The sequence below is a fragment of the Solea solea genome, chromosome 15 (assembly GCF_958295425.1).
Source record: "Solea solea chromosome 15, fSolSol10.1, whole genome shotgun sequence".
Taxonomy (NCBI): domain Eukaryota; kingdom Metazoa; phylum Chordata; class Actinopteri; order Pleuronectiformes; family Soleidae; genus Solea; species Solea solea.
In genome coordinates, this window is record NC_081148.1 from 5384339 (window position 1) to 5406441 (window position 22103).

General features: G+C 38.6%; 1 protein-coding gene across 1 annotated transcript; it reads left to right on the top strand.

The window, feature by feature from the left end:
- Positions 1 to 116: 116 nt before the first annotated feature.
- Positions 117 to 21574, top strand: LOC131474090 (pyridoxal kinase-like). Its single transcript, XM_058651827.1, has 11 exons — positions 117 to 517; positions 8202 to 8256; positions 12271 to 12375; positions 13165 to 13248; positions 14483 to 14517; positions 14866 to 14951; positions 15596 to 15641; positions 15768 to 15879; positions 15984 to 16120; positions 16223 to 16289; positions 16849 to 21574. Exons 1-11 carry the CDS (start codon positions 437 to 439, stop codon positions 16962 to 16964), a joined length of 924 nt encoding a protein of 307 aa, XP_058507810.1. The 5' UTR covers positions 117 to 436; the 3' UTR covers positions 16965 to 21574.
- The last annotated feature ends 529 nt before the right edge of the window (positions 21575 to 22103 follow it).

Below are 22103 nucleotides of genomic sequence, written 5' to 3' on the forward strand. Positions count from 1 at the left end.
GTTGTTGCAGTTGCACGTGACAACTTATACTACTATTTTCTGGGTCTGTGGTTAGTTAAATGAATACAACAACAGCTGTAAAACGATTTCTCCTCGTGAGTGTGTGTATGTGTGTGTGTGTGTGTGTGTCGCCCCCATCATCACGCCGCGCTCATCTGCAGCTACAACCGTCACAGTGGTCTCTCACACACACACACACACACACACGTCCACGCAAGTCTATGGTTCACACACACACACACACACTCACAGCGCTACCCTGCTGGTGACAGACACAGCTGGTTAGCTAGCAAGCTAATGAACGTCGCCTGTTATTGAGCAGCGTTGTGTTCGGATTTGTTTCTTTTTTGCCCCCCTCCGTACTGTTATGTTTAGACGTGATTATCGCTGAAATTACGGACTGTCTGCATCTCTCCTCGGCTGACCGGGAGCCGCCATGGAATGCCGTGTGCTGTCCATACAGAGCCATGTAGTCCGGGGATATGTGGGCAATAAGAGCGCCTCTTTCCCATTACAGGTAAATACAACCTCGCATGCACCCATTATCGGACACCTGACCGGGAGACACCCGGACACGACCCAGTCTGACACGCTCGGTTCACCGTCACCCACGCTAACTGACCAACCGATTTAAATGCTGGGATTTCTAACGATAATTTCGTCGTTTTAACTTCATACCATGTTTGCGTACGCTTCTTTATGGAAATAATGAATGTATTCCTTCTGCTGTGTTAAATGCTGAAGGCCAAATGATGATGTGTTCGTAAACGGGCTGTGAAAAGGACAAACATAACCGTATTGTAACCTAAATGTCAAAGCAATAAATGCGAAGACACCCTGTTCCCCCACATAGATAAATACCACGTATGCTGTCTTGTTTTACATGTTAAGGGGATTCATTATGTGAAGGAAAAACACTGTAGTAGTTACCTGTCATTGAGGTTGTCCGATAATGGACCATATGCTCTTCAGTGCATGGTTTCAAATCCTTCATTTCCTCTGTAAACTAATTTCACAAGTGCCATATTCGTGTCTGGTTTGTTCACGAGAGGTAGAACATTTGTGTGTGTGTGATAATGGAGCTAATCAAATGACCCCTATTTGGTGAAATGGATAACTAGGGTTGTTACTCTCAGGTCAATGCAAGTCAGGGTTCAGGTTTTCCCCCTGTTATCCTCTCAGTTAGTATTTACACTGGCCAACAGTATTTGTAAAAAAGTGAGCTAATTATAATCTTAGAGGTCAGAGAAGTGAGTAGCCACATCTCGACAGTGGCTCCCTCAGGTTTCCATCATCTCACAGCAGCAAACAGCTGGAATGCTCATAGTTTGTGTATGGGAACATCTATTCATCTATTCATCTATTCATCTATTCTAGATGTCAAATCCAGCCTCATGCCTTTGATAAACTGTGAGTCCTTAGCATGGAGATAACCAGTCCAGCTATTTAATGCTTTAGGTTTATAATTAACTTTCACAGAATGGGAAAAAATCCCATAGGTTTTCCGTCTTTATGTCAGAGTTGAGCTCTGAGTTGAGCATGTTGCCAGAATATGGTTTAAATTCAATACAAGATGTTGACACACTAACATTTTGTTGTGTGCTTTATATAAAGCTCATACATCACAACTTCCACCAGTTATCCATAAGGATGCATTGATTTATCAGCTATACATTGGTTTAGGCTGTTTTGTTTTAATTGAATAAGTTATTGAATAAGAGGCTGAAATGGCCTTTCTTGATTAAAAGTAGTATTAAATGTGATTTCATGCATTTGTACAATTTGAATTTGAGGTTTTTGTGGAAGAGTGTGTTATAGTGTTAAGGGCTGAAAGACCTTACAGGTCTAAAAAGTAAATATACAATAACGTGGTTAGTATCTGTTTATTATCTATGAGTACAACTCTATAGCTGTGTTTCCACAATGTATTTCCAAAGAAAGCTAATTTGTTGGCTAAGAAGAGTATGACCTAGGGTTAATGTTGGTCAGGCATATCTGCAATGGAGAGCTCTATGAGCCACACAAAGGAAAGCCTTCCTCCTCCTGAACTCCAAAACCTGTAGTGTATAGCCTTTAAATAATAATAAAAAAATATATATATATATTATATTCAAACTTTTGTCAAATGGGTTAGCTATGCTGATTAAATCCCATCAGTGCCATATGACTCTGTGTTTCTCAGTGTAATGGTGTTTGCAACTTGTATCACCAGGGCAACATTCCTGCACTGCACACAGGAAGTGAGTAGTTTGTTGTCAAGACAGATTGACGCAAAAGCAACATTGTGCATTCTGCTTGTGTGCACCAAGAGCGACAGAGGACTGGTGTTCTGCTTTGTTCTTCCTGTATGAGGATGATGGTAAAGACTTAATGAATTGTCTGACAGTCTGCTCGGTCATCGATGCAGAATTCTCATTGATGGACCATCTGAGACTATTTGCACATATCTGGACCTACTGTATCTTAATAGCACTGTCAGGATGGGAGAATGATGCTCCTTTGACCGCATCCATTCATCTCTGGAGCTCTAGAGGACATTTTTAAACAGTGACAATAATCTTTGCCTGCTGCCTGTAAGCCAAAGATACAGTGACGGTTGCATATGTCAGTTGCAAAAAGTTTGATGGCTCAGTCTAAATATTTATCACCAAGCTGATGTGGTCATTAAGGCTGGGCGATGTGGCTTATAAGTGTATTCTGGAAATTCTGAGGTTATATCCCCATATATTAGATATATGGAGATATAAAGCTGCACACTCCTTTGGACTCATGAAAACTTTTCTTTTGTGATGTTTGCACTTCTGAAAGGAGAGTGACAACACGCTGTAAATACACTCAAAATATCTACTGTATTACATGCTTAAAATACAGTTATTATTACCTTTCATTTCTGATAATACCTGGTTTATGTCTTTGACTTTTCAATGTTTAGTGAAAGATATTTGCGTATCTTAGAAACAATGAAATAGCCTACAAATATGATCACATTTAGCACAAATAATTAGGCTTAAAATGAATTAATGTGTTAATAAGTGACATTTTTAAATGTAGTTTTATCCATTCCATGTATTTTAATCAATATTACTATGTATAGTTAGTGTATTTCACAGATGTATTCAATGTAATAAATATGATTATCAATGCAACAGCCTTTAAAACCAGGAAAAGTCATCACAGATACCTACATAAAAAAAGTGGTATCAGGATATCCCTAATATTTATATCTCTTTTATGACAAAAGTAGCAGCTATATGTGGGTTTATCATACATTTGTATACAGTTGACTCATTCTATATTGCCACTAGAGCAGGTTCACCTTTTGTTTTCTTCTGCTGTTTTGTTTGAATCAAACCACCTATGTGAAAAACATGACAGAAAAAACACACTCTTTCAAACTGAAAAAGCAAAAGCTCTTTTCCAGTATTCAGTTCTAGCACTATTTGACTCTACTCTACTCTGTTTTTCTGCTTTTCCATTCCGCCTGTTACCTGGTGCTTTTTTAGTACCTGCTCTGACGAGGTTCCAAGAGAGCTGAGCCGATATTAAAATGTGACGTCAACAGACTACCGGCCACTGATTGGTCAGAGTGTCGTCACTGGTGTCATGAACGTGACGTCAGACACAATTAGAAAGACTTAAACATGCGTTAATCTCCAACATTTAACAAGGAAATGTCTTAAATCTCAATATTTAACAGAGGAGTCTAGTGTATTTAGTGACAGTACTGCTGATCCCACCGTGTATGAGTTAGATAGGAAGATAGAACAAACAGAAGTAGGAGAATTATATCATAGTTTCATTGTTCAGCTCTAGCTGGAGCACGTAAAAAAAGCTGCGTCTATTGCAGAGTCTTTTGACGTGGGAGTGAATACTGATTTTTATTTAGTCCCACTACAGACAAAAAGGACATGTTGGTGGGTGTTCGTGGGTCGCTTTGATGGATCACATCTAAATTGTTATGTTGCACATCACTACACTGGAAGGTGACCAAAGCAGGCATTGATTTGTATCCTGTGTTAATGGTTAATGTCACAGCTAATTGTTTAAGCGAGTGATCGGGACAGCCGGGAGCGTGATGAATGATGAACTTTTCCCTGTTCTGTTGTTTCTGTGTAATGAATACAGAGTATGAACCCCACCACCCCTGAAGAAGAGGGGAGGGGGGGCCAGGCATCAGTCGATTAACCTGGTTTGTTAAGCACTTGCAGCTTTTGAGTGGCTCTCAACATGCGTCTTGTTCTTCAGTCTATAAATAGAAAAACAAATGACTTTGGTGTTGAGTCATCACCTGTATAAACACTCTCTTTTAAGGTATAGTTTAAACAGAGTGCAGAGCTTTACACGCTGAAGAAGGGACTAAAAAGAGCCGGCGTATTGAAGACAAAGCATTGATTGGATATTATGTGAAAGGACACAGAGGTTATTGGCTTCTCTGTTGTCATTTCCCGTTATGGTCCCTAATGATGACAGCAGGATGATTGCTTTGGGGCTGTAATTGCCTAATGTTTTTATAGTATGATATTTTTTTCCACGAGCAGCAGTGTGGCACCATGTATTGACTGTGAGGCTACAATACACGTCCCGTCGTCCTGAAAGACACAGTCACTTGTTGTAAGAAGTGCATGGTCTATTTTTAGCCCGCAGCAGCCGCGATGTAGTTTGCGGTTATATCCTAATGGCTGCTGCGCTTTGATGCATTTCACTCAGGGTTCAGCCATTAACGTTTTTGCTGTTACGCCCGATTAAAGCCTGTTTATGCTAAAGGATAATGTTAATATAATAATAATGGTTACCAGTTCAGCACAATCAAGCTTTCTTGCTCTATAAATAAGTTCACAGACCATATTCATTTAGAAATGATGTGAGTATAAAAAAGTGTCATCTGGTATCCTGAACACTTGCATCATGTCTTTACTGAAATTCTGGAGGAAATTTGAGAAACCAAACGAAGAACTTTTAAAATAAATATATGTCTGTTTCTATCTCTTTTTCTTTGTATAATAGGAGTTTTAAAACCTATTCATCTCCAGTTATTTTAATCAGAATTTGACAGGACCAGAGTTTCTCTCATCGTCTTTTACATATCCACACTAAGCCGTTGCCTTTTTAAACTTTTTTTTTTTATGGAGAGCTTTATGTTACCTACATTTACGGAAGCTTTAATTTTGACTTGCATCAAAGGATATTATAGTCTTAAATCCAAAGAGACAGACCCCCTTCAGGCACCATGTTTTATGCTGAATAATATCTACAACTAATGGCAAATATTGTTTTCTGGACACCTAAGTTCTCATTACATATAAAACATCAGATCCAGTCACAGAGAATAACACTTATCTCAGTGTTTTTCTGTTGAGTGTTGCAGTTTGTGAATGAGCTGCCACTGAGGCTTGTATACATGAAAAACAACCTTGTCAGGCTGTTAAATAAAGATCTATTTAACAGGAAGCCCAGGGGTCAGTGAAGAAGAGTTCTCTCAGTTGTCAGAGTAATAACCATGATTCATTTGGTGTTAGAAAGATAAGGGATAAAATGATGATCAGTGACATCGTCAGTGCTCGTGCAGGGTTTCCCTCTCTGTGCTGTCAGGACTGAGCATCTCATTCTTGTCACAAGGCAGTGGGATGAATAAGCAGGGCTCTGATTGGCTGCTACAGGGTTCCTCCTAGTGACGTCACCTCAGATGGTGATAGGCTGCCTTAGAGCCAGACTGCATAGATTCAGCTTTCAAACAGAGATTAAACTGAATTTTAAGTACCAGTGGTGCCTTCAGGTTTTTTATTTAATGGTTACAGATTTCTTTCTGTGGCTCCTCCTCACAGGGTCCAAAAACACGCAGATTGGGATTAGGTTCATTGATTTTCGATGTGGATGTGTGTGAATGGTTCTTTGTCTCTGTGTGTTGGCCCTGTGATGGGCCGGTGACCTTTCGAGCATGTTGTCTGCCTCTGTCTGATGGGTTTGGCTCCACCTTCCCCTTGACTTTCTAAGATGCATGGATGGATGGAACAGCCAATGTGAAGAAGTTATTATGTCCAGTCTTCCATGATCCCCCACTGCCTCTGTCATTTGGTCAAACGTTTGGTTTGTCCACCAACAGTATTCTCAAAACAAAGATTCAGCTGTTTGCCGTGTGGAATATTGTTTAGTTCATAATAGCACGCTAACAAATATTTACAGCTTTACATTAGCAGTACAACCACAGAGAAATGCAAGTAAAAAGGTTGATACAGTGTCCAGCATTGTTGCCTCACAGGGAGGAGGTCACCGGGTTTCAGATCCCCGTTCAACCTAGAGCCTTTCTGTGTGGAGTTCACATGTTCTCTCCTTTTTCTCCTGGTACTCCGGCTTCCTCCCACAGTCCAAAAACATACATCTCTGTATGTTTGCCCTGTGATGTATCCTGCCTTTCACCCTATGTCAGCTGGGATTGTATCCAGCTCCTCCCACGATCAGCCTGTGTCGTGACAAAAGTGATTGGCTTTAATTAGCATTTATTGCTAATTAAAGCAAATCACTAGTGCAGTAGGCATTTGCCAGGGAACAAAAAAAAAATGCATTTAATTTGATGTGAATATAATACTTACAAGTAGCCAATTGCAGTTTCAACAGTCATGAAACAAGTCTTGGTGTACTAGGAGCTGTCATTTTATTTGGTGCACCATGTAAAAACCACCTTTCACCCCTTTTTACTTTTTAATTCAACAGCAATAGTTTTAGTACGTTGTACCTTTTAAACTTGCAATTGAGTGTAAATACAATTACTATAATGATAACGATACAAAGACTTCATTGAATATTTAGATTGACTGTAGAAAGACAGCGTTAGTGATAGGGCACACTTTCCAAGGATGTTTCACTTCCTCCTAGAGAACGTGGCATTATATGAGAGGTAAATATGTATTTACCCCTTGTATGAAAGGAGAAAATCACAAAGATTAGGAATATGAGGAATTTCACAAAAGAACAGCAAATAGACAAAAATGATGCACATTTATGAAGTGGTCTCCTACAAAACTGATGAAATGGGGTCGTGTCCTGTTTTCTTACACCACACACAGAGGCTGGCATGTTTCCTGTATGCCTCTTGCTGGTATTTCACCTTTTAGAGAACATATTATACCACATTTGACAAATCTTTTCAAGGTCAAAGGGAGATTGTCACTGCCACTGTCAACTCTGAACGCAGCAGATTCTTGTTTCTCAAATTTACAGTCAATTAAAGAAAACAAAGAACCCATTCACCCTGCCTCCTTCCTGCTTCAGTCCAATTAAATAAAGTCATTCAGATAACAATTGACTGCATGTGGATGAGTCATCATGTGATGTGTCTTTTCTCTCTGGAGGACATCACAAAATACGTTTTGTAACGGGTGCACATTTCAGTTATAGTTAAACTGAGTGGATGCTGTTTTTAGGTCCTAGATACATGTTTACAATTATGTCCCATGATGAGGCAGAAAAATGTTTCTATTGGTGTGTGTCCTGGCCATGTCAGGATATTATAAAAGAGATGATTGCTGATTGGCATGAGAGGTTGGGTGTCCTGTGGGCCCAAGTGTCTATGTGAAGTACCTGTTCATATTTCTGTTTTGGCTCATAGAGCTCCGATAATAACTAAAGCATGGAGAGATGCACAACCACATAGAGGAGCAAGGGGATAAAAGTCAGATCAGATGCTGGCAAGAGTTGGTGTTGATATTGAGACGTGCAAAAGGTATACAGCGGTATTGTTAAAATGTGTTCCATATTGAAAAAACACTATTAAATTGAAATATTTTCAACTAGATTAATATTTAAATTGATTAAAGTAAATCCAAAACCTTGACAAAACACTTCAAAATAGACACAAATTTAATGAAAAATATGTACGAAAATCTGTGCAAAATAAACATGAAATACAGTTTAAAAAGACATCAAAAATGTGCAGTGTTAATAATAATAATTGCACTAATAATAATTAAAAATGTTTTTATTTATAACCTTCAGATATTATATATTGCTTATATAACTTCTACTCAATTTTTTAGATTTTTTAAGTATTAGTTTGAATATTGATATAAAACCAACTTACATTAAAGCACTTAATTCATATTAAATATTGTGAATCTCGGAATCTCAACATGAGGAAATTTACTGTTTGTAATTTACTGTTCTGTCAGATTTATGACAACTGCCTCCTCTCTGTCTCCTGTTTGCAGGTTTTAGGGTTTGAAGTGGACTCCATTAACTCTGTCCAGTTCTCCAACCACACAGGTAAGCTTGGTTTTAAAAGCATAGCTCTGTGCGTGTGTGTTTTTATTTAGAACGTGTGTGGGTGTGTATGAGTCACTGTGTTGTGTTGGTGAGCGTTAGAGAGATGGTTGTCATTGCAGCCGTGCTCGTGTTGAGGATGATGAGTTGACAGATGTGTGAGTCAGGTATTTGGGAGGCCACAAACTTCACAGCCAGTGTCACCAGAGACGCTTTCAAACGGTGATGCTGTCGGCCACTAACTCCATTCCCAGTTTACACAAGCTTGGTGTCGCTGTGTGTCAGATGCTGCAGTGATGACAGGTTAGACTGGAAGTTAGCACCACCCCCTTCCTCTGGATTATCTTGCATAACACTTTTTTGTAGTGGATTTTGCAACCTAAACCGTGCCGTGCCGCGCGGAGGCGACGTGAGCCAGGACCATAGTAGTAAAGGGCCACAACTCTGCACTGTCGTGCATTGACGGGTGGTCTCGTCTCATGTTATTCATTCAGACTGAGCTTGAGGAATGAATCAGCTGAGCGCTGTGAAAACAAACACATTGGCTCAGCTGTTGCTTGTTGCTTCTCAGTGAATAAAAGCTGATGTCCCTCAGGTTCAGCCCATTAAAGTTCACTACTTTAACGTGTTGTTTAGACTTCCTTTTTTTCAAATGTTGTGGAACAGCTGATTTCCTTGCACGTCAGGATTTGCCAGTTCTCTGTGTAGAAACAGGTCTTCATTCTTCATTCTTTTGTCCCGCCTGCATAGTTTTTTGTTTTTTTTTCCATTTTGTTCAGCTTGAGTATCCAAGTAATCATCATGTATTTCATATATAATTACCTCTACTCAGTCACATTCAGTTTAAAACCAGAAAAGGTCAAGCAAGCTGTTTACCATCTGAGTGAACATAATTGTTAGTGTTGTATAAGTTGTTGTGTGGGTGAGGGCCATCAGATGCAGAGACAAACGAAATGCTGTTGTTAAAATGTAGCTGATTGAAAGTGTTGGATTGTGTTAGATAAGAGTTTCCTGTGACCAAGTTCCTCTGCAGAAACACTCAACTGTGATTTCGTCTTTATTTACAGAAAAGTAGTTATGCACGACAAGCCACAGTCTTTCTGGTTCAACAGTTGAGTTCAACAATTGTTTTTCCTGATTTTATTCAAGAGAGAATTTTAGTTTTTAAGTGTATTACCTTTACCTTGCTGTCTTTGCTGCTTTGACACCATAGATGTGCACTAATACAGCTGAAACAATTACTCATCAACTATTTTGATAATCGATTCCTCAGTTTAAAGCTTTTTTCAGTATTAAAACAAGATTTCTGATTGTTTTAGCTTCTTAAATGTGAATATTTTCTCCATTTGTTTGCTCCATATGACAAAGAAATCATTAAAACTGAATCATTTTGGTTTGTGGACAAAACAAGACGTTCGAGAGCATCATCATTTCCAGGTTTGACAAACACTGATCAACGTTTTTTAACGTTTTCTGACATTTTATGGACCATACGATTACTCAATTAATCGAGAACATAATTGACAGATTAATCCATTACGAAAATAATCCTTAGGTGCAGCTCTAATAGTGAATTATCATATCTAATCTAATCTTATTTTAAATGTATTCAAGTGAATGATCTTCTTAAAGTTTTTGAAATTAAACAAAACTGTAAAAAAAAACAATCCAGGTCATGTTCTTAAACACTGTAAAATAGTACAACTCAACCCAAATTAGCCTAATAAAAGAAGCAGCAGACCAATTCGTCTCTGATTGCATTCTTAAAACATGTAGGTGACGCTCTGAAGAGATTTCCCATCAATTCTATGCCTTCTTGTGGTTGTGCTTATCACAGGAATGACTTTACATGAACCAAAGTCAGGGACATCATGTTTCCTTTGGTTAAATCGATATTGTGATGTACTGCAACACGACTGTTTTGTAATGTACTTATTATTGTTGTCTTGTGATATTGTTAGTGTGGGCCATGGATTGCTTATCACATCATGGTTGTACCATGATTCAAATATTTCAATACGGTTTTGATATCAGTATCTAGACTTCACTACCAAATCCTGAATGATACCACTTTTTATGAAATCCCTTATTAGCAAATAATAACATGAGACATTACAGCAACATTCTTAAATATTAGCTGGCCTCTTAGCTAGACTTGCAGTCCAACATGGAGTAACTGTATGCTCTCATATGTATTCTGTGTGCATCAGTGACTCATTAAGATTTTCTCGACATATGCTTGACTGTAGCAATGAGTTTCTTTGGAACAGTTTTAATTGAAGTTTATGGTGTAATGGGCAAACATTTTACCAAGACCAAGAAACCTAAAGGATGTTTTTGGAGAGACATTTTCTTTGTCTGTGTTGTATTATCTCTTAGTAAACTGTGAACACAGAGATGTCTGCCTGGCTGTGGCCCGATGTCGTTAGATTGTGTCATGGTAAAAGTTAAGCTATGTCCAACATTTAGTCACACGTCGCACGTCTGGTGTAAATCATGTTACTGTGAGTGACGTTAACCAAGAAATGCCTGCGACTGAGGTGCTACTTTAATCAGATCTTGTTGGAGTTGGAAATTAAAATGTTAAATCCCGCCGAGCAGACTGTGTAATTCGGTGTGACATGTCAGAGAAGACGGTTGCACGTGTGAGGGTGAATAGAGAGAGGGACACGGGGAAAAAATGAATCATAATGGAGAGAAGGGCGGAAGGGGTGGAGAGAGAGAAAGAAAGAGATGGGACACAGCAGTAAACAGCAGCAGGCACTGTGAATTGCGACAGCAGCGAATGATGACGTCAGAAGCAGCTCTTATCTGTAGGCCTGCTTCATTTTCTCCCTCACACATACACACATACACTACACATCTCTTTCTTAGCCCCTTTGGCTTTCTCCCTGCTTGTTGCTTAGCAACCAGAACCCCCCCACCACCACCATCATCACCATCACCATCACGTGACCCGGCTGTGACTCACCTGGAGCTGCGACATCATCGGCCTGCAGCAAACATGTCATATGCAGACAGACGTGCACAAATGCAAAGTGCTCTCACTGGCCTTTACATCATATGCAGATCTGTGCATACAGCACACACTTATGTTATATACACATACACACACATGACATAGGTATGTTTGTCAGCAGAAGCTCCTCTGTCACCAAAAACTATAGGGAGTGAGGACATTTTGGTTAAGGTTAGGATAAGGAGCTCAGTAAGAGTGCTGTTTGAGAATGCATGTGTGTGTTTTCTTGTATTTGTGACCCCTTTGGGACCTTTTCTGGCATACACACTGACCTTGTCAGGACAAGTGGTCCTCATGGAGTCCAAAACCTGGTCGTAATGAGGCAGAAACTAATTTCGAAAGGAACTGGTTTAAATTTAGGGCCAACATTTGAATAGTGGTTAGGTTAAGGTTAGTGTTAGGTGGAGCTGGTTATGGTTCAGGTTACGGATAACATAATGCAAAGCATCTCAACATGAATGTAATAAGTGCAGTGTCCTAAAAGGATTATCTGTGCAAACTTGTGTGTGTGTGTGTGTGTGTGTGTGTTCTTATTTTGTTGCCTCTTATTGTTAAACAATGCGAAACAGGTGAAACTGTTGTCAATATGTGTGTGATTGTCTGAATGCTGATTATGTGACTGCAGTCAGACAAGATGCTGTATTTGTATGTTGGAATGAACTTGTTGAAGTTGTTTTTGTACCAGTGACATTTACAAGTATCAGTTCAGACCAGTAATCCTTAATTTAGTAGAAATGTATATATTTATATAGTGATAAAAATATTGGCTTGTTGTTATTATTAATAGTAGTATTGTTGTTTTATTATTAATGGTATTATTGATGAACTAGCTATAGATTGTAATGATACAGAAGAGTATGAATCTGTGTGTGTTTGTCTCTCTCTCTGTGAGTGTGTGTGTGTGTGTGCGTGTGTAAATGTGCTAGACATCTACAAAACGCTTTGCACAACATGTGAGTCAGCAACTTGGCAAACACGATCACTTCTCCTCTCTGCAGGTTATTCCCATTGGAAAGGCCAGGTGTTGACGGCAGACGAGCTCCATGTTCTTTATGAGGGAATCAAACTGAACAATGTTCACCACTATGATTACGTTTTAACAGGTAAATAGTATGTTTGGATATTTTTTAGTAAGACCAAATCTTTCATTAATTTATAGTCAAAGTCATTTTTGGTCAGATTTATCATCCAAGTGAAAACATATTCAATGAATCCAGCTTTAATGTCCCCTCCAGTTTCTTTACATTAGTACTTCTCTAGCTGAATTCTCTTAATCAATCAAATCACGAAATGATTATTTCTGTAACCTAAAAAAATCTTTAAAGTTGCACCTTACTGGAATGTATTATAGGACTACAAAATATTAGGAAAACATGTAATTTGCAATATTAGGATGATTATAGGACTTCTTTTAGGGTCACTGCTAACGTAGTACCAGACAGTGATTAGCCTGCTCAATGTGAAAGAAAGATTAAGTGCATTACTTCCATTCCAACAACTAAAGGTCCCCCCCCCCCAAACATGTTCTTCTTACCTAACACAAACATCTTTGTCTACCTGGATTCTTGAAATTAATAAATGAAAATATCAAGTTTAAAAAGTAAAAATCCAACTGCAGTGCCTCTCATTGCAATTCTCTAAGCAAATTAAACTCAAATGTCTTTGACCACAATATAAACATGTATGTATGCACATGCTGATATACTGATGACACATTTTCAAAATAGTGTGCAGGTCTAAAGTTTAAGCATTGCTTAATTAGTAGTAAATACCACATTATCATCCCAAAGTTACTGCAGCTTCTCTGCCTTCTAGAGCTGTACCACTGATAGGCTGACACAATCATTCTGTTTGTATATGTGTATGGTTTCATCTGTGTGTGTTGTGTGCAGGGTATACCAGAGACACATCCTTCTTAGAGATGGTGGTGGACATAGTTCAGGAGTTAAAGCGAGCCAATCCCAACCTGGTGTACGGTCAGTACTGTTGTGAATGTATGTTTTTTTTTTTTTTTGTGGAGTCACAGTTTTGGAAGGACTTAAATGTACTGTATTTATACACTTGAGAAAGTAATTGCTGATTCTCATGGCCTGTAGCCAGCTTCAGGCACTTGTTCTTCCTAAAGGTTAATTAATGCAGTTTGGGTAATGTGCTGTTTCTGTTGCATCAGTGGAGATGTAATATGGGTTGCACTCAGAGTGCACACTTTGCAAAGTGTAAACGCATTTCTGAAAAGTTTTTTAACACATTCAAGCTTGACTCTGACTTTTGCTGCATTAAACAGTAAAGTAGTTCCCAAAAATGTTTGCTTATTAAGACTACGTGGTACTTGAACATCACATGACCTGGCCTCTGAGTTCACACAGTCATCTCTGGATGTTTTTGAAACGTCACCCTCGCAGATGTCCAGGCTTTAGCTGCTTAAATGGGAAAATAACTGCATTTGCTTCCATTTATCCCATTTTTCATTTCCTCGTGTACTTTGTATGTTAATAATCTAATAATCCCTTTTAAAAATAGCTTTCTCGTCATGTGACTTACTACTGTCATAAAACCAATTTGAAATTGTATTCCTGTAACAGACAAAGGGAATACATAACCTCTTTTTTTCTTTCATCTGAATATTTGCTATTAGGAAAGTAGTTGTAGTGGCAGTAGGTGATTATTAATACACCATGTATGTCGTGGTACCACCTCATAAAGTAGTTAGTAGTTGCCAATTTACACATCGTCAGACAACAGATGTTTTAATAGTTTTCTTTAATATTCAGTAGTCAAATAAAAACATTTCTAAAGCACATTCAAAAAAGCAGGGTTTACCAAAGTGCTTTACAAAATAAAAATGGTAAAAAAAAAATCTCCAGGTCTTTAAAAGTGATTTAAAATGTTTGATAGTTGGGGCTGTCATTACATCTCTGAACTGCCCTGTGGTGTTTACAGATTTATAGTGAGGCTGTAAACAGAAAGTGCAGAAATGTTGTTGTTCTCTCTCAGATCATTTGATATACATTATTCTGAAAGGTTATTAAGGAATTATGGATCAATACCACCAAACAGATCCCTGCCTTCTGTACCTTTTGATAAAGTTAGTGCCAAAAGTCAATTAAAATCTAAGCCAGGTTGATGCCTCCTGTCACCATGGTATTCATTTATTGTGATGATTGTGTCCGTGTTTATTGTTTGACTTTGTTTGTTTGTATTTTATTTCAGTATGTGACCCCGTCCTCGGCGATCATGGATCTATGGTGAGGCTATTGTCAGTTTATGCTCCTTGTGTGTCTTTGTTAATGTCTTTTGTAATTTGATAGATTTTAATGTGTGGGACAGGGTTTTAGTGTGGATATCTGTATATGTGCATGTTCGATGTGTTGTAGTGTGTTCGTGTTGTGGGGGTGTGATACAAGGATTTTCTCAGACTTTACAGGTTTACAGGGATTTAGATCATATTCTGTCGGTTTGCGCTCACGATTTAAAGCCGTGAAAACAAAAATCAAAGCAAATCTGTATTTAACTGGGTGTGCAGTTCTTCCTCAGGCTCTATTTCTGGCTTGCATTATGTATCGTGACTCTAACAAATGCATTTTGATCCACAGTACGTTCCGCAGAATCTTTATCCAGTCTATAAGAACAAGGTGGTTCCTGTTGCTGACATTATTACTCCAAACCAGTTTGAAGCTGAGTGAGTAGTCATTGACTTAATGATGTGTTAAATTGTTCATAGTGTTTCAGTCTATGTGACATTCACCTGTTTTAGCAGAAACTGTCTTTATGTAATGCCACACATTTTGTTATCAAATACCTCCATTTTGTGGTCCCAGAAACCTGGAAACTAATAAAACAAAAATGTGCGTTAGCTTATCTCCTCCACAATAACCTTGTCTACTTAAAACATGACACAATTGTAACTTTATCTAACCTGTCTCTCATAAAGAAACAGTTTGTTCCAAGTTGAGAAGCTTTATAATGCCTTTATATAAAGTCATGCCCAAAAGGGATGATGCCTTGTGTTGTATGGCTACATGTTACAAATACATATTTTTTAAGTAACTACTATTTTCAGTACATGTCTGAGAGTTTCTGCAACAATTTAAATTACATTTTAATAATCTGTATAGAGAAACAAGCACATTATAATGCATGGATTTATAATCTATGAAAAACCGTAACACTGAACCTCAGTAAAAGAGAGATCTGTGTCTGCTCAATTCAAGTCCAGTTTGACTGTGGAGTTGCTCCACCTAGTGGTGCCTCACTCTGTCTTCAGTCTGCCCTGCAGATGTCCTTACACTCTTTCTGTGTTCCTGTGTTTCATCATTGTTTCAGATTACTGACGGGGAAAAACATTAGCACGGAGAAAGATGCTGTAGAGGTAATGAATTAAGTGTTAATCTCATCCTTCATTTCATGTTTGCATAGCTTCTTTGTTTACAGGAGAAGAAATGTTGCTGCTTACATACATGATGCTGCAGTATCTGACTCTGCTGACTGTCTGTAGGTTATGGACCTTCTTCATGCTATGGGCCCAGACACAGTGGTCATCACCTCCTCTGATCTGCCCTCCAGACTGGGTGACCGCTTCCTGGTATCACTGGGCAGCCAGCGCCATGGTAGGTGATGTCTTAAAGACGACGCTAACTGTATGTGTTTGTCCGTGTGAGGTAGGTTTAATTCCGTTCTCACAAACATGTTGTGCCTCTGTTCCGCTCTTTAGTTCGTCCAGACGGCAGCAGGACAACACAGAGAGTTCGAATAGAAGTTCCCAAAGTGGACGCCGTCTTTGTAGGAACTGGAGACTTGTTTGCTGCTATGATGCTTGCGTGGACACACCACTACCCTAATGACCTAAAGGTACAAATGCACAGCTACTCAAGCAGCTGGAAGACAAGCGCACACACATTTTAACACAGTCAAACACGTAACAGTTGCTCTGTTTTACTGTCTTACTCCCAGACGGCCTGTGAGAAGACGTTTTCAGTGATGCACCATGTTATTCAGAGGACCATATCTTATGCTCATGGTAAGAAAAGCCCAAAAGTCTGTTTTTATACTAGAGACAAAAAATATTTCAATTTTAACCACCTTTGAAAAACAAAAAAAAAAACCTGAATTTTCAAATGTATGCATAGATTTGCAATGGTTTCTTTTTTTAGTCATAGTGATTAAATGTTTAGAGTGACATGCAGATGCAGTATTATGAATGTGTGCATATATGAAATGTAAATCTGCACAGAATGCAACATTTTGCTCTATCTTTGCATTTTTCATGACGTGCAATCTCCTCTTACAGCAGTTCAATATGTTTGTTGTAACCTTTTAAATGCCTGGTTAAGGAGCTCAGGTTTATTATCAGACTTTTATTTCCTCTGCCAATGCTTGAAAATGTCAGACCTGCTGTAGTTTCAGCTGCTCTTTTGTTATGTTTTAGCCACACTTAGTAGTAGTATTGGAGTGGTCCCTTTGTTCTCAAGTTGATAACTAACAGTCTATGTTGATAAATTGCAGAAAATGGCTTTAAAATTATCCTTATTTATTTATGCCTGTCTCCCCCTCTCTCTCTCCCTCTCTCCCTCCCTCAGAGTTAGCAGGTCCTGGTCGGAGGCCCAGTCCTCCACAGCTGGAGCTGAGGATGGTTCAGAGTAAAGCCGACATAGAAGACCCTGCTATAGTTGCGGAGGCTACAGTCATATCCTAACATTAGTGACCCATAAGACTCATACTAACCTTGTCCTCACCCATAAATCTCTCGACTCCTGTATCTCGGTAAAATCGCTCTCATTGCTGTGAACCTTAACGTAAACACCACCTCATCCAGACTCTCCAAAAAAAAACAAAAAAAACATTAGTATTGTAACTACTTAAGCCCCTAAACTCCTCAGTGTCCTGATCCCTTAGACCAAACCCTTCACCTGCAACTCTTAGACCCTTGAACCCAAACCCTGTTTCAGAACCAGAGCCATGGATAGACAGAAGGTGTGTTCTGTGAGACTGTGGTGGCCACTTTTTGCCTCTTCTCTAACAGGGTATGTGAGTGGAATGCACGGCTTCTGTTTAACGGAAAACTGAGGGGCTGAAGTGTTGTTTCTCACTCTGACGTTTATCTAATATGTAGTAAAACAATTAAAAAAACAGTAAGATATAAGATGCTCAGATATTGTTACAATATAGTGTTTGTTAAATTCAGATTTAGACAAAAGGTGCTGGCATATGTTATGGGAAAGATGGAGTGAGTCTTTGACCGTTAAGACCTATTCAGGTGATTACTTTTGTGAGGAGTGGAAAGTTGGGAGTGAGGAATTAATACGTTAACCGAGAGGAGGTGGTAAAAGTATTTTTTACCCTCATGGAATCACACTTGATGATATTTTAATACATGAATCAAAACACAATGGGAAAACTTAACAATACTATACACACACGTTATGTTATGGCTCTGTTTTTAAAGAATATTTTTAATGAGACACAACATATTTTTTAAGTATTTATCCAAAATGGTAAATGGATTCCAGCTACTGACTGTTTCAGTGAGATAGAATTGCTCCCAAACTCTACCTCTAAATTATTAAAGCTGTAGTCCGTAATTTGTTTCTAAAACACTGTTTTAGTGTAGCCTGCTATTTCAACATTTTTCTCCAGTTTTATTTATTGACAGCTATCCGGACATGTAGACAATTAAAAACCCCCACCAAAGTGTTTCAGAAATAAACTACAGACTTGAGCTTTGCCTTTAAACTTTGCCTACTTTATTGCTCTATTACTGCCACTCCGCTCAGCTCACATACTCTGTATTATATTTGACTGTGTTGCACTCTAGCGATGGTCCTCCACACCAGTTGCCAAGTAGCAGCATCGCGCCGGTCGTACTGTCAACTTGTAAAGATCAGTCACTGTTGATCTATGGCTCTGCCCCACCACTATTTCAACCCCCCTCCCTGTCTTACAGCAGTGATGTAATGTGACCAAGTCTTAACCCCCAAACCCCCTTGACAATAATAACAAAGGAAAAAAAAACGCACAATGTATAGTTGATGTATAGATGTTGTACCATAACTGTATTGGACCATCTGTATGATATCTTCTATCTGATCTGTCTGTTGGACCATTGTGTTGATGCTACTGTACTATATACCACACACACACTACAATATCACCCAAATCAGAGACATAATTATGGGCTGGTTCTGGCTCTGTGGACAGCACCAGTGGCTCCAGGTGCTGTCACTTTTAGTAATAGGTAACTGTCTAATAATCATAGTTTATAGTTAGAATCTGTTTCATCTCAACTTAAAGAAAAATATGGACACCTGGAGCTGTCAGAGCTGCCCCCAGCTGAACATTCTTAGACCAGTCGAAAATCAGCTGCCTCAGCGCCAGAACTGATCCACAACATCATAGCTGGGTGGTTCCCAGCCCAGCTCTGGCCCAGAACCTTATATCTGAGAGTTGTGCCACTGAATTTAGTGGAGGCCTCGAGACTCTCCTCGACACAGCAGGAGACTTCCCCGTAACCTCCAAATGTCTGTTGTGGAAAACGCAGTTTTGATTCACTTCACACTCCACTGATGACAGAAATGATGACAGCCACTCGAGTTTCAGGAGTGTTCTACATTTAAAAATGAAATACCAGATTAGAAAAGAGTTGAATATGTCATGTTTGTCTTCTCTTTAGCGTCTTTTACAGTCACATAATCAATCTGTTATGTGTAAAATCACCATTTCCATGTGTAAACTTAAGTGATATGTATATCACTTTAGTTTAATACTCTTGCATCTGGGAGTATTGATCCAACCAATGTTTAATATTTTTACATAATGATTTTAAGATAAGTTTTGTGTTGGTTGGTGCTGTTGAAACTTGGGATTTTCTTGTTTCCCTCTGGCTGAGCAGTAGGTTTGAAGTAAACTACAGTAAACTAGCAAACTTTCCTCCATGAAACAGTTGCGTTGTCTTCCCCTGAGTTAATTTGACTCAGTACAATCGATCTGAAATGATCAGAGTTATCTTTAATAATAATTATTCCAAAATAGCTGTCACATTCTGTTTGTCACTGGAGTGTGGTGGGGGGTGGTGATGAGAAAATGTCATGAGCCAGTTTCAACTCAATGATGTTGCAAGAACTCAGCATGTGCCTTAGCCCACTGAGCTACCAGGGCACCACAGCAGAAGAGATTTTCACATTGTTTAGGTTACCTCAGAATAGTTTTCTTTTCTAAATCCCTATTTTCTTCCTGGTTTGAATGTTCAACAATCTTTCAACAACAGTAAACGGCAACAATGTGAGTGAACTCTGCTTGGCAACATCTCACACTTAACTTGAGGCTTAAAAAACAAAACAAGTATCTCTAGATACTGTCAATGTCCCACCTGAGCTGGATGTAAGGTTCTGGGCAGACCAGTGTATTTCTGTACTGCTGTTGTTTCTCTATGGACTGTACTGTGATACTGCCTTAGGAACTTGACATTATACAACATCATAATACTGCTCACTGAGGAAGAGGAGAGAGGAGGAGAGGGGGAAGGAAGGGAATGTGAGACCACACATGCTGATTTAGGGTTGTAAGGCGTTACATTTTTTATTATTATTAGTTTTTTATGCATTGACACAAGCCATTCTCTTCAAATATCTTTGTATTTTCCAATTCAAAACTGACATGGATTCAGTTTGCAATTATACATTTAAACAGAGAAGCTGAAATCAGCAAGTTTCACTTGATAAATGACTTAAAACGATTAATCAGAATTGTTTTTAACCCTCTCTGATTTGAGCATGCGGTCTCATTCTTATTAACCGTTACATATAATGTTGGTTTTATTACGTTTGCAGTGATATTTTACCACTGGGGCACTGATTGTCATATCAGTAACCAATCAGCTTTCAGCTCTGCTAAAATCAACATGTGCACTATCACTGTCCGCTCCTCTTAACTGACCAGTTGTACTGTTAGGTCAAAATGTGTCTACCTGTTGTGTGTTGTTTGTGAGAGTGTGTATGTATACATTTATATATACATACGTGTGTGTGTGTACTTTTTGTGTGTATGTGGGTTAGGGTTAGAAAAGAAAAATTGCTGAAAAACCTAACAGAGATGGAGGATGAGAGAGAAGGGGGGTTATTAGTATATAGAGGAAGTGATGTGTGTCAAAGAGGACAATCATTCTGTGATGGGACACATTGTTGCACATTTTCCTCCCTGACCAAAAAATAAATAAAAATAGAGGACTGTTATTGCCCTGGACATGTTGAAATGGGGACATTCCTTCACCCCTCGTGTCTCCTTGTGCTCTTCCTCCCCTTCCAGCCACCAAAATGCAGTATCTCTCCACGCCACTCCATTCGCCTCCTTGCAGTGTCAGTTGTGTCACTAGATTTAAGAACCTTAAATGTTGTGTGAGTAAATGAGTGTTATATTGTACCCCAGCTTCACCCCATATATGCCTTTGTTCTATACATAAGTACATACTTGTCTTTGGATAGAAAGCGACGCCATCTGGGTAATGGCTAAGGAGGGAATCAGGTAATGGATGATTAAATCCAGAAGAAGACAGTAATGTAACACATTACAGAAAGCCAACTGCCATTAAACACCACCACTAACTAGAAAATGATGACACATTTGCTTGACCGTCACAATCAACAGCACAAGTAGCTCTGATTTAACGTTTTAGAGATTAAATTCCTGTTGTGAAACAGTAGTACAGTATTTATGAGGACAGAGTCACATGGAGCTCTGTGCCTAACTGTTATTTATTCTCAGTGGTCTTGTAAATGGTTTGTACCGCCATCTACTCAAAAAATGATGTCGCTGCTAAATGTCCAACTTTTCTTCTTCAGCCACTTTTGTGCTGAGCACAGAGCATTTTATTGACTGCTGAGAGTTTGTGGGCTCAGAGTAGTTGCCTGTAAACTGGTATTATTAGGTTGTTCAACCTAGTAAGTTTAAAGAAAGAGCTGAAAGCTGCAGAGTTGGGATGTTTGAGTAGTATTAGCAGTTTTAGCAACCCTTTCCCAACGAGGTCGCTTCAAGAAACTTGATTATAGATAAAGGAAAGAGGTAAAAAAATAATTAACATGGCTTTGTTTTGCTTTTCCGCCTCTTTGTACCTGTCGTAATAGAACCAACCCTCAACCCCTCTGTGGATTGATTACAAAATGTCTGCCAAATAGGAGAGAAGAAAAAAAAACAGATTCCCAACCATCTTGTCTTAGACTGTGGTCCTCTCCTCCTGATTGATGGTTCCATCTCCACCATCTTGTTTTTCCTGTTCTTGGTGGCCAAAACAACACAAAACAAAAAAAAAACAAAGGAAATGTAATAATCATTGTTTGGTAACTGTTTTTAGTGCTATGTTTTTGGAGCGTTACAAGTATTTTCTAACATGTTACAATAAAAGATTGTAGTGTACAAATTCACGTTTATAAAATATATATAAATAGATATATATAGATATATGAAAAATGTATGTTCTAATGCAATAAAGAGAAAATAAGAATTGTGAAAAATTGACCAATCTCATCATTTCTATCTTGATATATTTCTTAATTGTCTGGGTCACGGTTTTAAAATTTGAAATTTATGTGACACAAATTCAGCTCACTTTTTTAAACACCAGAGCGGGTGCTTTAATTTGAAATGCACCTGCAAACTATGCTTTTACATATGGAATAGTTAGGAATTTAGAAATGCCAAGTCACAGGGTCCATTCCACAATCCACCTCATCAAATATGGTATTTGTAAGTCAAATTACTATTTTTTTTTTGGCCTATTACTACTAATTATGTCACACTTTATATAAGTGTCTAAGACCATTAGCATGTGGGTATTGTTTTCTTG

Bases quoted from the DNA above. Each gene is read 5' to 3' on its own strand.
- LOC131474090 (XM_058651827.1), top strand. From the start codon at position 437: ATGGAATGCCGTGTGCTGTCCATACAGAGCCATGTAGTCCGGGGATAT. The intron at 13,249-14,482 runs GTCAGTACTGTT...ATTTTATTTCAG, and splicing joins CAATCCCAACCTGGTGTACG to TATGTGACCCCGTCCTCGGC. The intron at 16,121-16,222 runs GTACAAATGCAC...TCTTACTCCCAG, and splicing joins ACTACCCTAATGACCTAAAG to ACGGCCTGTGAGAAGACGTT.